Genomic DNA, 16,233 nt, shown 5'->3' on the forward strand with positions numbered 1-16,233 from the left:
ATTCTCCAGACTAGAACACCTCAAAATGTGACAAGGATGTCACGAAAATGACTGGTTTTCTAGTGTGCTTTAGTCTTTCATCAAAGTTTACTTTCATTTAAAGCATACTTAAACTGTGCAAAAATATCAACACACATGTGAGATTGCAATAGTTTTAATAATTAACACAAAGTCAAAAATAAATTATTCAATAAGTAAAAACAGGTGGCTGCCTGTTTTATTCATGTAGTCACTGATAAGTGAATGATCCCTTTCCCCCTTCACACTGGGAATTAACTGACTGATTGAGTGTAGCACGCAGAGAGCGTCTCTACCTTCATTCATGTCATGAATTTGTTTTATGTTTGGCAAAAAGTGCAAAGGCTCCCCAAACTGATGACAATATCAGACATGGAGGTGCGAAGACAAGGTGACTTAGAAATCAGGCCCGTTCTTCTTCAGGTTGGAGTAGTCCATGTTAACTGAAAAGAGCTGCAAAAACAGACAGAAAAGTACACAATCAGTATGAGGGAAGCAATATGGACTTTGAGGCAAGATAACAGCAACTATACTTGTGGTTTAAATCTTAGCGAGCATATATATTTATATATATATATATATATATATATATATATATATATATATATATATATATATATATATATATATATATATATATATATATATGTATGTATACTATATATATATATATATATATATATATATGTACAGTATATGGCAATGTTTTATAACAAATAATCAACGTGTATCAAAAGTGAAGCAGTTTTATTTATGAAAAATAAAGGCTCATACTTTGTACTGTTGATTGGGCTGTATTCTGTTCCAGGGCTCGGGGTTGTTCTTCTGATCCCATCTGAGAAAAACAAAATATGAAAACTCTTTTCGTGAGGTTGTCAGAAGTCTTCTTCACTGAGGTTTCATAAAAAGAGAGAACAAAAATGAAGTTTATACTTTCTCAGATTAAACACTTACGAGACGGCAGGGTTTTTCAGAGCTAGCCGACCCAAGTACAGCACGCTCATGGTTGCCCCGCCACCGATGAAGATGAAGAGGGGGATGAGCTAGTGAGTAAGAGATAGAGAGATAAATCCCAGTGCAGGTACCATTAATAATAACATATGTAAAACTATCAGATAACCAACAGCAGAGAACTATATTCTTTATTTAAGGTTGTTTTTTTTTTAATTGAGAGCTGTTAAAACAAAGTTCTTCTTGGGCTTTATTTGAATAATTTCAGAGATAAAACACACACACACACACACATAGATACATAGATACATACATACATACATACATATATATATATATATATATATATATATATATATATATATATATATATATATATATACATATATATATATATATATATATATATATATATATATATATATATATATATATATATGTATGTGTGTGTGTGTGTGTGTGTGTGTGTGTGTGTGTGTGTGTGTGTGTGTGTGTGTGTATCATAACTCACGCTATAAAGGATCATTGAAACACAGACATGTTTCTTGAAGGCTTTAGGCGGACACTGACATGTATATCGTCCCGTGGTCTATTAATATGGACGCCGCCGTAAAGCAAAACGTTTCACCCCTCCGCCCTTGTACAATCGGACTGCTTTGGCCTTGAGTCATGCTGGTATGGCGTCCATACAGTGTTTACGTGCTGCAGCGACCTACATACATGGCTGTGTGTAGGCATGAATATTTCTTAACGGGATAAATCATGAAAGCCATAACAGAAGGAAGGAAAATAACAGGAATATAGCAATAAGGAGAGAAGATAAATGTAGATTTGTTTTGGTGTGAAATTGTCTTTACCGGTAATTTTATCCTGAAGTCTATGTACTGTCAAGGAATTAGACATTTCTGACATAATGAATATGTCAAATGGTGAAAATAATAACACCCCAAAACATTCATTAATTGAAGAAAGCTGCATAAGTCTAAGAGCTGAATAAATAACGGCACATAAGACATCGGAAATTAAGGTGACATTTTGTGAAACGGGCGCGCGCATAACCACCATCGCTTCCTCACGAGCGCTTTCAATGTCATCGGGTCGTTTACATGCTGTATAGAAAACCACTGTTCAGGACTCACGGCTGGATGGCTCTTCAGCTGTTTCACGACGGTGGCCAACATGTCGGGCAATCCACTGACAGATTCCGCTAAAGCGAATACCAGCAGGTAAAAATGCGCGCTGCAGCGGAGGAGCTCGTGCGTCTTCCTCTGAATGGTGCCTGTACAGTGAATTGCACGACACCTCCCTTGCTGTCAGACAATCCCCACAATGCAACGGCAACAGCTGTATGCCAGACAGCAACATAAGCCCATACTGTCTTTTCCCGTCCTGGTGTTGAATAAAGATCAAATATTTAAAAAAAATCTCATCTGCTATTTTTTTGTATTGTACGGGACATTTAATCAATTTAAATCCGCAATGAATGAAAGTGCTAACTCACATGCTCAAGAATAGCTTTGAGAAAGAAAAAAAACTCTTTCTTTTTTTTCGCACTTACTGCATACATTTTTGTCCATATTTGGCAGAAACGCTTTTTTCCCATCATAACTGGGAGGAAGATTATGTTTTATGATTGGAGTCTCCAGAACATTGCCTAAAATGTCATACACTGCCATTTCATCTACATCTGAACCTGACTTTGGTTTTCTGGCACACTTTCAACCAAATAGTCTTCAAGGAAACTGTTAAAATGACAAAATGCTAATCTAATCTATGAGTGAAAGATAACTGCTGAGCCTCTATACATAGACAGGTTAGCTCAGGACTCACCCTAATGACTTCATGGTTTCTCCACTTGAGGATTTCTGACCTTCTAAAAAGGGAAAACTCTTTAAATAGCTATCCAGGAAAAGGGTAAAGAAAACTAACATGTCGCATGGAAGTTATTGGTTGTTTTTAAAACTGTTAACATCTGACGTGTAAAAGTGTCAGAAAAGGGACTGAATTTAAAATGATCACAAGGAGCTGCTACACCGCTTTGCAGACATTGGAAATTCAGACCAGTGCAGTTCAGACTTCAAACTAGTTTAATAACTCACCATGACAACACATTATCAATCATATATTTATGTGGACAGAACACAGAACCTGAGATAACAGCACATCCCCAGCATCCACACAGATTCATAAAACATTGAAATTGAGGCTTATTTGGAAAAAAGACAATGTTTCAATCAACCAGTATTTTAGCGGGATACTAAAACTATAAGTCAAACAATCATACTATAGTTAACTTTCCATCCATATGCACACACACACACACACACACACACACACAAACAAACAAAAATACTGTCAGAGACAATAAACCCAGGACGAAGGAAGAGACATCTCCTCCTCCACATTAAAACCCTCTCCTGGAAGTGCATAAAAATCCACCCGATACAGTATTTTATGTAATACCGGCCTCAATTATACTGACAAAACTAAAAGTAACAAGGTTATTTATTTATTTATAGCTTATGTTGCAGGTAATTGAAAAAAAGATGTAAAAAATACACATTACTACTCTTAAAAGTACAAAAGTGAATATAAAAAAAAAAATTGCGACTAAGAAGTAGCAGTTCAATTTGTGCAAACATGTCTACCAGAAATAAAACTATATGAACATCAACTTGTCAGCTTGGCAGAAGAACACAAACATCTTCAAAGAAATATTAAGGATGACAAATCTACACCACTAATGGTTACCGTAGGTTGTCAACTAGGCAGTGAAACCTCAAAACTATAAACATATCAAACAGACATCTAAAACATCAAGGAATAACAGGCTTTTTTTTTATCCATTAACACATGCAAAAAGTTACGTATTCTTTCCCCCCGTAAAAAAGATACAAAAATAGCATCTGTACAACTTTGATCCCTTTCCCCCTTCACACTGGGAATTAACTGACTGATTGAGTGTAGCACGCAGAGAGCGTCTCTACCTTCATTCATGTCATGAGTTTGTTTTATGTTTGGCAAAAAGTCTGACGACAATATCAGACACGGAGGTGCGAAGGCAAGATGACTTAGAAATCAGGCCCGTTCTTCTTCAGTTTGGAGTAGTCCATGTTCATTGAAAAGAGCTGCAAAAACAGACAGAAAAGTACACAATCAGTATGAGGGAAGCAATATGGACTTTGAGGCAAGATAACAGCAACTATACTTGTGGTTTAAATCTTAGCGAGCAGCTATATATATATATATATATATATATATATATATATATATATATATATATACACAGTATATGGCAATGTTTTATAACAAATAATCAACGTGTATCAAAAGTGAAGCAGTTTTATTTATGAAAAATAAAGGCTCATACTTTGTACTGTTGATTGGGCTGTATTCTGTTCCAGGGCTCGGGGTTGTTCTTCGGATCCCATCTGAGAAAAACAAAATATGAAAACTCTTTTTGTGAGGTTGTCAGAAGTCTTCTTCACTGATGTTTCATAAAAATAGAGAAAAAAATAAGTTTATACTTTCTCAGATTAGACACTTACGAGACGGCAGGGTTTTTCAGAGCTAGCCGACCCAAGTACAGCACGCTCATGGTTGCCCCGCCACCGATGAAGATGAAGAGGGGGATGAGCTAGTGAGTAAGAGATCACAGTGCAGGTACCAATCACAACAAAATATGTAAAACTATCAGATGACCAACAGCAGAGAACTATATTCTGAATTTATTTATTTATTTTAATTGAAAGCTGTTAAAACAAAGGTCTTTTGGGGCTTTATTTGAATAATTTCAGAGATAAAACACACAGTCTATTAATATCGACGCCGCTGTAAAGCAAAACGTTTCACCCCTCCACCCTGTACAATCGGACTCCTTCCACGTACTGCTGTGGCCTTGAGTCATGCTGGTATGGCGTCCATAAAGTGTTTACGTGCTGCAGCGACCTACATACATGGCTGTGTGTGGGCATGAATATTTCTTAAAGGGATGAACCATAAAAGCCTTAACAGAAGGAAGGAAAATAACAGGAATATAGCAATAAGGAGAGAAGATAAATGTAGACTTGTTTTGGTGTTAAATTGTCTTTACCGGTAATTTCATCCTGAAGTCTATGGACTGTCAAGGAATTAGACATTTCTGACATAATGAATATGTCAAATGGTGAAAATAATAACACCCCAAAACATTCTATAATTGAAGAAAGCTGCATTAGACAGGCACGTAAACGGGCCAGGGGTGAAAAAGGTGAAGGATATTACGTCATTATCACCTCAGAATCTACCTCCTCATTAACGGAAGCGTTAGCTAATAACTTTCCAGCGGAGCGTTAGCTAGCTGGCTAACGCCGCGTTCTCTCCTGCTGTGTTCAATGACTCAATTCATCAAGCTGAAGCTAACGTTACCTAAGTCTGTGTCAAGAGAGCTCCAGGGTAACTTAACTTAGATATACCATCAAATATTATATTACCATGCACTGGCGCTCCCTTCTGGCATGCGCATCTGTTCGCGGTTCACTGAATATAACCCCCTCTCCCCACTCCAAAAAAACTCATCGAATCTACAGGATTCACGTAGGTCACCTATTTTGGTTTCAAAACGGCGAATTTCGCCGAAAGGTGAGGGATTTTCATGCCTGAGCTGAATAAATAACGGCACATAAGACATCAGAAAATTAAGGTGACATTCTGTGAAACGGGCGCGCGCATAACCACCATCGCGTCCTCACGAGCACTTTCGATGTCATCGGGTCGTTTACATGCTGCAGGGCTCTCAAGTGTCATGCATTGAGCGTGACTGTCACGCAGTTCTGTCTTAAATCACGCCCTCCCGCCACACATCGTATTTCTCACGCTGAAAAAAAAAACTCCAAACTATTTAATGTGCCGCAACGCGCAGACATGACCTGGTCGCGTGCTGCCCTCACCACGGAGGAATCAAGACCCCCTCCCTCGTGAGGAGCCACTCATCAGCCAATCAACAAAACAAAAAGAAATGGGCTACAGCCAATCGGAAAAACATATGTTCTGCATGTGTTGTATCCGGGTAAGATGTAATGACAGGCGGGACTGGAGCCGTCCGGCGGCGCGTATTTGTCGTCGTCACCGTCGCTTCTCTCTCTCTCTCTCCCCCTGTCGACGACGACGACGGCTCCATGGGGATATATGTCACGCTTGCCTGCCTTCAAAACTTGAGAGCTCTGATGCTGTATAGAAAGACAGTGTTCAGGACTCACGGCTGGATGGCTCTTCAGCTGTTTCACGACGGTGGCCAACATGTCGGGCAATCCACTGACAGATTCCGCTAAAGCGAATACCAGCAGGTAAAAATGCGCGGAGGAGCTCGTGCGTCTTCCTCTGAATGGTGCCTGTACAGTGAATTATAATACGAGTAGATCAAATCAAGCATTCTGATTGGCTGAGAGTGAGTCACGGGGGGTAGTTTATTCAGACAATAAAGTACTGTACAGCCTGTTTACATTAACCAGCGTTCCATATCAGTGCGCACTCAAAATAGGTAGATTTAAATTGCACGACCGTTAGTTGTCATTTCCAGCTTGACATTTACTAAACATGTGTAGCAGGGGTTTCTCTTGCGCCTATACTTTTATAATAATAAATTAACTCGCTGCTCTGTTAGGTAAGACAAGAGGGCAACCACTTTTATTCTTGTCTCCCTTTTCACTCGAACAAATGCTCCTCTCTCTCCGTTTCCCCTCCACAATAAAAGCCCTAGCTGTTTACGTACACACTATAATGTTACACATGTTTCGTGTAAACTTTGATATTTTGGGGGGAATGACTTTCGATGACAATGTCAGTGGCGAATAATGTGTTTGTGGTCCCTGTCCCTGCTGTACAGTCACACTATACACTGTACTAGTCTCTGAGAGACGAGTTAACGCTGTGAGAGCAGACAAATTCGCGGGGAGCGAGCGCGTAAAACAGGAAACGAAGACGAGGAACGAAAAGGGTTTGATCACAAAAAAGTGATGATTTCCAGTGAAAAATAATCACCGTCGGCAATTTCCCGACGTGAGGAAAGTTCTTTAAACATCATGGAGGAAAATAACGGAGAAAAGACGGACAGAAGCAGCGAGATCACTTATTTTCATCGGTGGCTGGGTGTCATCCTCCACCCTGCTTTCAACCGGCCTGGTCAGTTTTTGAGAATGTGTTTGGCGTTGCTATGCAACGCCAAACACATACGGGACTATTTTTTTCTACGCTACTGAAATGCGATACACAACTTTTTGTCTCCAACTATGTTGGGTTGAAAGGCAGCTTACTATTACTGTTTATAATGTCACTGGTAACCGTATTATAAGAGCAATAAGGTACTCGAGGCAGTACTGTATCTACAATAATGTACTGTTCAAGGGTTGCCGGATACACTACTGCCTCTCGGACCTTATTGCTTAATTGCACAACACCTCCCTTACTGTCAGACAATCCCCACAATGCAACGGCAACAGGTGTATGCCAGACAGCAACATGGGCCCATACTGTCTTTTCCCGTCCTGGTGTTGAATAAAGATCAAATTTAAATTTTACACAAGAAATAGGCTTGTGCCCAAAAAAAATCTCATCTGCTATTTTTTTGTATTGTACGGGACATTTAATCAATTTAAATCCGCAATGAATGAAAGTGCTAACTCACATGCTCAAGAATAGCTTTGAGAACGAAAAAAAAAAACTCTTGCCACTGTCAATAGTTCATGAGCTCCATAAAGTTTGCCCAGTTGTCCTAGAATTGTAATTTTGAATGTTTCCTCTTCTTTCTTTTCGCACTTACTGCATACATTTTTGTCCATATTTGGCAAAAACGCTTTTTCCCCCATCATAACTGGGAGAAAGATTGTTTTATGATTGGAATCTCCAGAACATTGCCTAAAATGTCATACACTGCCATTTCATCTACATCTGAACCTGACTTTGGTTTTCTGGCACACTTTCAACCAAATAGTCTTCAAGGAAACTGTTAAAATGACAAAATGCTAATCTAATCTATGAGTGAAAGATAACTGCTGAGCCTCAATACATAGACAGGTTAGCTTAGGACTCACCCTAATGACTTCATGGTTTCTCCACTTGAGGATTTCTGACCTTCTAAAAAGGGAAAACTCTTTAAATAGCTATCCAGGAAAAGGGTAAAGAAAACTAACATGTCGCATGGAAGTTATTGGTTGTTTTTAAAACTGTTAACATCTGGATCATCTGACGTGTGAAAGTGTCAGAAAAGGGACTGAATTTAAAATGATCACAAGGAGCTGCTACACCGCTCTGCAGACATTGGAAATTCAGACCAGTACAATTCAGGCTTCAAACTAGTTTAATAACTCACCATGACAACACATTATCAATCATATATTTATGTGGACAGAACACAGAACCTGAGATAACAGCACATCCCCAGCATCCACACAGATTCATAAAACATTGAAATTGAGGCTTATTTGGAAAAAAGACAATGTTTCAATCAACCAGTATTTTAGCAGGATACTAAAACTACAAGTCAAACAATCATACTATAGTTAACTTTCCATCCATATGCACACACACACACACACACACACACACACACACAAACAAAAAAAAATCTTGTCAGAGACAATGAACCCAGGACTAAGGAAGAGACATCTCCTCCTCCACATTAAAACCCTCTCCTGGAAGTGCATAAAAATCCACCCGATACAGTATTTTATGTAATACCGGCCTCAATTATACTGACAAAACTAAAAGTAACAAGGTTATTTATTTATTTTTAGCTTATGTTGCAGGTAATTGAAAAAAAAGATGTAGAAAATACACATTACTACTCTTAAAAGTACAAAAGTGAATATAAAAAATAAGAATTGCGACTCAAAAGTAGCAGTTCAATTTGTGCAAACATGTCTACCAGAAATAAAACTATATGAACATCAACTTGTCAGCTTGGCAGAAGAACACAAACATCTTCAGAGAAATATTAAGGATGACAAATCTACACCACTAATGGTTACCGTAGGTAGTCAACTAGGCAGTGAAACCTCAAAACTATAAACATATCAAACAGACATCTAGAACATCAAGGAATAACAGGCTTTTTTTTATCCATTAACACATGCAAAAAGTTACGTATTCTTTCCCCCCGTAAACAAGATACAAAAATAACATCTGTACAACTTTTAAAGCAGGAATGAATGAGCAGAAGCATTTAGATACTGATGATACCCAAGTCCAACAACTCGAGAATTCCCTTCAGTCTCCAATATCAAAATGTGATTTCATTGTGTTTTTTTCTTCTTTTTTTTTATAAATCAGGTAAATAAAAAATACCCAACTGATTTGTCGTGCTTTGTACACCAGCAATAGGTGCAAGGTCAAGTTAGGTAAAAAATAATGGCAGATAAATATATTTGAATACTTAAAAACAAGCAAATTTATCTGGGAAGGTTTTTTCTGACTTGACCCAGACTCCTAACATTTGGACAGAGATGACGCACTACTGTCAGAGTTTAAAAAACAGTATAATGTAAGAGTGTGTCATAGCTTCTTTGGGAAAACAGAAATATATGAAGCATGTGATGGGGTCAGTCATCCAACAAATCTCTTTTCAGAGTGAGGAGTAAATCAGCCCCATATCTCACACTTGTGTTTGGCCAAAAATAGAAATCTTTGGATTACGAAATGACAGAAATGCCTTAATTTAGAAATATCACAATCCCCGGACACCCAAAACAAGTAGCTCATAAAGCATATCCATTGGATTGCGTATTAATAAGATTATTATTTTTTTTCCAATATTATTTTTCAACATGAGATTATTTTAAATCTGGATAGAAAAGGGATATGGTCCTTTTCTTAAAAAAAATAAAGCTACTTGAACAAATCCGTCCCAGATCACTGAAATTTTTGCCTCGTCAGCTGTATTCAGAAAGCAAGACCACCCCCAGAGCTTTCTCCCATAACGGAGTTGGTGGAGGGCGGATCTGGAGGAGCTGCCCGGCTGCCATAGGACGTTGCCTGGCAGGAGCTTGATTCCTGGCCCGAGCAACTGCCTGCTGGAGAGATGGCAAGGCTGCGGAACAACAGGTCCATGGAGGGAAGCCTCAGGAGGCTTACAGGGCAGAAGGCTGAGCCCCCATGGGGGGTGAAGTTTACCTTGTTGGGATCTGGGCAGGAGGAGAGGAGGGCTGGCTTATCTTGCCGTGGAGTGCTATAGGATGAGAGGAGAGGGACTATAAGAATATAGCTAAGTAGCGTCAAAGTGGAAGTAATTAGGTTTGTTCACATAACATCTTCAGCGTGGCTGACATTGTTGTTTTGACCGTCAATGTCACGATACATATACTCTTTTCCCCCTCACATAACAATATACGGTAAATTACAGGCAGTACTATGGCATTCATGGTACAGTGTTGTCATAACAGTAAGTGTGGCGGCTACACCCAACTGAATATTTTTAGGAAAGTGGTTTTAGTTTTGAACATTTAAAATGGAGGATGTCTTAAATGATACGTAGCATAAATGGCTCGAGCACCCTGATTAAATGGCTGATGGTGTCTGGATACAGTATAAATCAAGGGTCACCACCAGAGGGCAACCACACACATTTCACACATTTGGAATAAAGGGAGTGAGTCAGGTTAATGCACAGCCTTTATTACTACGCCATGTTTTTTTAGAGTAGAGGTATGGAAAACATCTACAAATATAATCTACTGGGTAACTGGTGAACAGGGTAAACAAGGTTTAGGGAGAGCCCACCCGTGAAACACATCTGTGTCTATTTACAGGCCGTGGGGAGTACTGCAGCATGAGTGACTGTAGAGTGAGCCGTGTGAAGTTGGATAAATTGCCCCAGGTGACAGTTGAGTGTATAAACTAAAAGTTTGAAAATAAAAACAAAACATTTAAGGTTTCAGGTTTAAATGTCTGAAAATGTTATAGTAGGCATTGATAAAAAAAAATAAAAAAAAGTGGAGGACTTCTCAAAGCTCCCTCAAGCTGGCAACAACTACAGCAAGGGTGCAGAGGAAGCACCAGAGTGATGTCTGTCAGTTGTGTTTAGATGAAGAACACGCGTACCTGGTTTCCTCCCAGACTCTGATCTTTTCGCAGCCCTCTGGTGGCTCTCTCTGGAAGCAGCAACTCTTGTTGGGCCCTGGGGAGGACGACATCAGCAGAGGCAGGGAGACGTCTGCCTCATTCTGGGAGAACGGAGACAAGAGGCACATCTCTGCACCGTCTGAGAAACAGCATGGGGGGAAAAAGTCAATATAGTCAAAGATTCTACGGACAAATGTCTGAGGACCATTTTTACAACAACATTTCAGAAAACATTTGCATCTTTTATATATTGAGTATTTTTCATACGTAATATTTTCATGTCTATGTAACTTTGCTTGCTGCTGCTACAAATAAATTTCCCCTTGGAGATGAATATTGTATGTATGTATGTTACACTTCATTGTTCTCATTTTCAGAACAACAGAAGCGCTCTTCTTGCTTGGTAAGAAAGTGTGACTGAAGTCAGTGCATTACAAGATAATACAAATTAACTATGTATTGTAAAAAATAAATAAATAAACCAAATATTTGCAACAACTGATAAAGCATATAGAGTGACTGTGGACAGAGAAAATTCACCGTTAGAAGGATATTGGAGACAAAACTTTGACTGTATAACCAAATCACATTTATAAATGAATTTAACCAGCATTAAATTTGCAAACGGCAAGCTGACACATTATAGTTAACTAACCTTGGTGCAGATCCAGTGGTGCATCTTCGAGGTGGGGTGGAGAGCTTGAGATGTTTGTTGGAGAGGAGCTGGGTGAGGACGAAGAGGAGGAGGAAGACAGGGAAAAAGATATGGTGGCCATGTCACTCTGAGATCCACTACTGCGACTCTGCGGAGGGACCGGAGCCCGGTGACCATCCGGCACCTCCAGGAGCTTATAAGACGGAAACAACACAGCATTAATATTGTCAACTGCCATAATATTACATGCCACCTTTTCAGAAATCCCCTACCCCCCAAAAAAACAGTTCTTTTAAAAAGCAGAACAACTCCTGAATCTTCTCCCGTGTGTATGATGTGTGGGGAGTAGGTGACAGTTACCCTGTGTGGAGGATGCAGAGGCTGGCAGATGAACATGCCTTCCAGCTCCTGGTTGAGGCCCTCCACACTGCAGCGCAGTCGAGGGACCAATGTAGACAGGGGAGCAAGGGGGATGGAAATTGGCTGAGTCTGAGGACACAAAAACAAGTTAAATGGAATCTAGCCCGCTTACCAGATCAGACACTGTTACTGTCAGTTATTCTTGTGTGCTCTTACTGTGAGGAACTTTGAGTTGCATTCCTCGGATAAGGAGTGCTGTATTAATAAACTTTATCATTGAAAACAAATTCTGAAGCAATCTAATGCAGTTCCCAAAGCACATTTTTCATGAGCCAAATGTTTAAAAGCCACTGATTATAAAGATATTACTGTGAGCTGTTGTTTAATAAATTCCCCCTCTACACAAAAAAATGACATATCAGATTTGTAATCGTCCTCATTGGTCCATCATGTAACCACACTCTGGTCTGAAACAGCCTCAGTGTGGCACCACGCAAGAAGACAGTGCAGACCAGCTGTGCTGAGAAGCAGAACTAAACTACACACGTCGTTCTGAAAAGCAGAAACGGCGTGATATAGTGGGCTTCCTGTTGCTTGGTGTTTTATTTAATTCACTTCCTGCGATGAGCTGCACTGTATATTGCAAACTGATGAAGTGATACTTGTTTGAAGACAAACAAGGTTGCACTGATGAAGAAATATCGGTGTAAACTCTGCCTGCAAACAATGTGCGCACTCATGCATAAGTAGTGCGGTGTGTTTATGTGCGATGATAATGCTAAGGTACCTGACTAGTTCCTAGGCTACAGCTCCCCTGAGGATATCCACGCTGGCGGTCTTTGTCATGCCCCCCTGAGACTGAAGGTTTGCTGCGTTGCTGCAGCTGTTGTTTTAGTTTTGCGATCTGCAATGAACAGAGGTTATTGTCAGTCAATGAGCTTGCACACACAAACACACAAAAGACATTAAAAACGAGGCTTCTGAAAGCGGTCCAAAAAGGGAAGTTTCGTTGTAGATGAGATCATTTGGTCTCCTGTTGCATAACTCATCAAAGTAATTGAGACAGGCATTTTCCCAGAGCTTGCTCTCTTTTTGCCTGCATTATTCAAAGTGTGTTTGGAACAAACGTGTGTTTGCTAAACTGTATGTCAGAGATTCACCTCTTGCAGATGCTCAGCGCTGCCCCATGATGCCGATCGTTTGTGGCTGCTGCTACCTCTCCTGTTCTCGGATTTATCTGACCATGAGTCTGGGGTCTGGGGATGAAGAAAGCGAACATTAGAACTTACAGTTTTACACGTATACTAAAAGTTTTAGCCTTAAGCTACCCAGTAATACGGTTAAAATCTAAAAAAAAAGAAGCCTGCAAACGGTTACGTTTACGTCACACAACCTATCAGGATTTCACACATCTTTGACCATAGTTGCACACTTGGCAAAGATTTTCATGCTCAAAGACTGTTCTGCAGCCACATCACACCATCCACACCCACAGACTCTCTTTGCACATGTCGACAAGCGAAAGAGTAGGAGAAACTGAAAAACAAAGGGGAGGGGAAGGGGGGGGTGAAGGATGTGGGCAACCGAAGAGCAGTGGCGAGTGCCTGCACACAGAGCAGAGAAGACGGGTGCAGCCAAAACGGCCTCATCAGCTGACTTCAGGAACTTCTCATGGCTGTGGTTCTCACTGTGTAATAGCTATGAAAGCACCGGACACTCCCTCCCTCTGTCGCCAAGCAACTTCCTTCCCCATCTAAAAACTGAAAACTATTCTGTTAACATTTTCCCAAAGTCATTAATGACTTATAAAATAAACTCTAAATTCTGAAACATCTGTGGTGAGATCATACATTCCATTCTTTTCATCATTATTATGACCACATATTCTTCATCTGGAGCCGACCTGGGTAGACTTGTCCTTGCGAGACAGGCGGCTCTGGCCCTCTGGTTCTTTGGGCCAGTGTCCCTGCAGGTAGGGCCCGATGATGGCATCAAGAGACATTGTCCGCCTCATGCCAGAGGTCAGCTGTTGTGGTTTGGGCTTTCCAGCTGTCGGAAGGAGTAACCTTTTTATTCAACATGCACCAACAGATTAATTTATCCTGTAACTAAAGTATGCATGTTGTGGCTTCATGCTCCAATGTTGACTTAATAAATCGTTATTTCAACTAAATACCAGAAACAACAAATAACAATCTATGGTTAGCAAACTTATGTGAACAACTCTTAGATACAAATGTTGAATTTGTCTAAAAAAGGTGTATTTTAGTATTTAGGAATCAAGCTTTAAGCTAGTTTATGTCACCATTAACAACATCTAAAGCTAAAAGGATAAGTTGATTAATCGTTAAGAATATTGACAGAGTTCCCCAGAATTCATTTAGATAATCGTTTTTAATCAAAGTCATTTTTTAAGGAAACTTCTCAGGTTTCAGTCTTTCAAATCATACATTTCCTGTGTTATTTGTCTCATATGATTGTTGAAGTTATTTTCACTTTGGGCTCTGGGAAAGTTGTTTTCTGGTATTTCATCGCCCAAAGTGTGAAATTAATTTATCAACAATGTATTTGGCAGATCAATACATAATTTAAATAACTATTGGGAGCTATAATCACACCTTTAATAATCATCAGCATTACTATATAATTGTTCTACTTTTTTTATATTAAATCTATGTTATTGTTAAAATAGTATGACACTCAAACTAAATTCACAAGTTGTGTAACAGATACAGCTGCTGCAGTGACTTCCATGTTGACAAGTCAAATTCAAGTTTAAATCCAGATATAGGAGGTATAGCTGGTGTGAAATCATATATGAAGTAGGTCACATCTGCATGTTTCTATCATGGCATCACATAATATCCTATACACAGTCGTCCAGGGACATAACTTCATGATCCAGTCAGTGTGACAGGTGTGGAGCTCATACCTGACTTTCCATCTCTCCGGTTTGGTCGAGACCTGCTGGTCAGCTGATAGGGAATAGTCGCCTTGAGGGGTTGTGGACCTAAAGTAGCTCCTCGGATCTGTCCGACTCCATTTCGACCAGACATCTTAGCAGAAACAAATCTAGGACTACTGGTCTCCTGACTGAGTGTAAAACAGCAGTGGATGTGCAGCCTGGTGGAGGTCTGTGGAGGCTCTGGTGGTGGTGGCGAAATGACCAGCTGCAACCCTTCCTCCACTGGTGATGATGACTACTAAAAACCGTTACAAAAGTCAGCCTTCGGTCGTCGAGATATCATTTCCGACTAAATACAATCACCAGTAACGCTGAGCTCGACAGAAGAGGCGTTACAGATGGCGCGTGACAAAGTCTTCGGCGGTGATCATACTTTTTCTCTGGCTTGTGTGCGAGTTAGCAGCCTAGCAAGCAAAGTTTCTTTGTGAGGATGTTGAGATATTTCACCCCGTTGTCGAACAAGGAAGCAGCTCCAGTTTCAAAAAAGTCACTTTAACGTCAAGTCCTACGTCTTCTGAGAAAACCTGGAAGTGTACTTCATTTTAGTTTTTCGGGCTGAAGAGTATTTTTAATGGCCCAGAAAGTCGCGAGGTGACCACACTTATTTCTCCCCCGACTCTTTCTTGTCTTAACTCCACCAAACACCTCCACCACCACGCTGGTGTGGATTTAATTATATGGAAGGCGGGGTCCGACTCGGCCTCTCACTTTTGATTGGTTGATGAAGACCTCGACTTCAACCCCATTGGATAGTTTGCCATCAATCTGTCAATCCGTCAAACCTCTGACAATGTAGTTGCTGTCCCCGCCCCCAATTCATATTTCATATTAACTGATTTTCGAACATTTGTCATAACACACAAAAGCTTTTGAAGTCTGAAAATGCACAGTTACAACTGTTAATTGTGACTACTAACTTTTAAAAAGTAATGGATAATGTGCCGAGTTTACCTTGTTGATATATGTATTCAAATACATACGTTTTTTGTTTTTCTTTGTGAAAACTACAAATCCTGTAGCCTTCATATTTTTCTGACTATTTTCCAATGCATGCTCTAAAATGTGATATTGTGTATATTATTGGTAATTCTAAATAATGGGTAGTATAAGTATAATGTGCGTAAAATAAAAGTGTAAAAAAAGTATATTTTAGTGTTACATGTAACAGAGTATGTTTACACTGTTACATTGC

The 16,233-nt window shown here is 39.7% G+C and overlaps 3 protein-coding genes across 3 annotated transcripts; all 3 read right to left on the reverse strand.

The window, feature by feature from the left end:
• Nucleotides 1-138: 138 nt before the first annotated feature.
• Nucleotides 139-2,306, reverse strand: LOC137789946 (cytochrome c oxidase subunit NDUFA4). Its single transcript, XM_068583831.1, has 4 exons — nucleotides 2,109-2,306; nucleotides 973-1,061; nucleotides 793-853; nucleotides 139-471 (listed from the first exon to the last, which is right to left on the reverse strand). The coding sequence occupies exons 1-4, from the start codon at nucleotides 2,148-2,150 to the stop codon at nucleotides 415-417; spliced, it is 249 nt and encodes an 82-aa protein (XP_068439932.1). The 5' UTR covers nucleotides 2,151-2,306; the 3' UTR covers nucleotides 139-414.
• Nucleotides 2,307-3,038: 732 nt separating this feature from the next.
• LOC137789519 (cytochrome c oxidase subunit NDUFA4-like) lies at nucleotides 3,039-6,338 on the reverse strand. Its single transcript, XM_068583187.1, has 4 exons — nucleotides 6,207-6,338; nucleotides 4,518-4,606; nucleotides 4,340-4,400; nucleotides 3,039-4,097 (listed from the first exon to the last, which is right to left on the reverse strand). The coding sequence occupies exons 1-4, from the start codon at nucleotides 6,246-6,248 to the stop codon at nucleotides 4,041-4,043; spliced, it is 249 nt and encodes an 82-aa protein (XP_068439288.1). The 5' UTR covers nucleotides 6,249-6,338; the 3' UTR covers nucleotides 3,039-4,040.
• Nucleotides 6,339-8,284: 1,946 nt separating this feature from the next.
• On the reverse strand, nucleotides 8,285-15,686 carry LOC137789189 (protein FAM117A-like). Its single transcript, XM_068582478.1, has 8 exons — nucleotides 15,009-15,686; nucleotides 13,980-14,125; nucleotides 13,237-13,332; nucleotides 12,864-12,980; nucleotides 12,077-12,205; nucleotides 11,717-11,909; nucleotides 11,041-11,200; nucleotides 8,285-10,168 (listed from the first exon to the last, which is right to left on the reverse strand). Exons 1-8 carry the CDS (start codon nucleotides 15,130-15,132, stop codon nucleotides 9,883-9,885), a joined length of 1,251 nt encoding a protein of 416 aa, XP_068438579.1. The 5' UTR covers nucleotides 15,133-15,686; the 3' UTR covers nucleotides 8,285-9,882.
• Between the last annotated feature and the right edge of the window lie 547 nt (nucleotides 15,687-16,233).

Source organism: Clinocottus analis, unplaced genomic scaffold (assembly GCF_023055335.1).
Source record: "Clinocottus analis isolate CAN_PGR_092001 unplaced genomic scaffold, fCliAna1.0.p SCAF_19, whole genome shotgun sequence".
Lineage (NCBI taxonomy): Eukaryota > Metazoa > Chordata > Actinopteri > Perciformes > Cottidae > Clinocottus > Clinocottus analis.

Bases quoted from the DNA above. Each gene is read 5' to 3' on its own strand.
- LOC137789946 (XM_068583831.1), bottom strand. From the start codon at position 2,150: ATGTTGGCCACCGTCGTGAAACAGCTGAAGAGCCATCCAGCC. The intron at 1,062-2,108 runs GTGAGTCCTGAA...CTTACTCACTAG, and splicing joins AGCTGAAGAGCCATCCAGCC to CTCATCCCCCTCTTCATCTT. The intron at 854-972 runs GTAAGTGTTTAA...TGTTTTTCTCAG, and splicing joins CTGAAAAACCCTGCCGTCTC to ATGGGATCAGAAGAACAACC.
- LOC137789519 (XM_068583187.1), bottom strand. From the start codon at position 6,248: ATGTTGGCCACCGTCGTGAAACAGCTGAAGAGCCATCCAGCC. The intron at 4,401-4,517 runs GTAAGTGTCTAA...TGTTTTTCTCAG, and splicing joins CTGAAAAACCCTGCCGTCTC to ATGGGATCCGAAGAACAACC. The intron at 4,098-4,339 runs GTATGAGCCTTT...CTGTTTTTGCAG, and splicing joins AGCCCAATCAACAGTACAAA to CTCTTTTCAATGAACATGGA.
- LOC137789189 (XM_068582478.1), bottom strand. From the start codon at position 15,132: ATGTCTGGTCGAAATGGAGTCGGACAGATCCGAGGAGCTACTTTAGGT. The intron at 13,333-13,979 runs GTCGGCTCCAGA...CTTCATCCCCAG, and splicing joins GCAAGGACAAGTCTACCCAG to ACCCCAGACTCATGGTCAGA. The intron at 11,201-11,716 runs GTTAGTTAACTA...GCTGTTTCTCAG, and splicing joins ACCACTGGATCTGCACCAAG to ACGGTGCAGAGATGTGCCTC.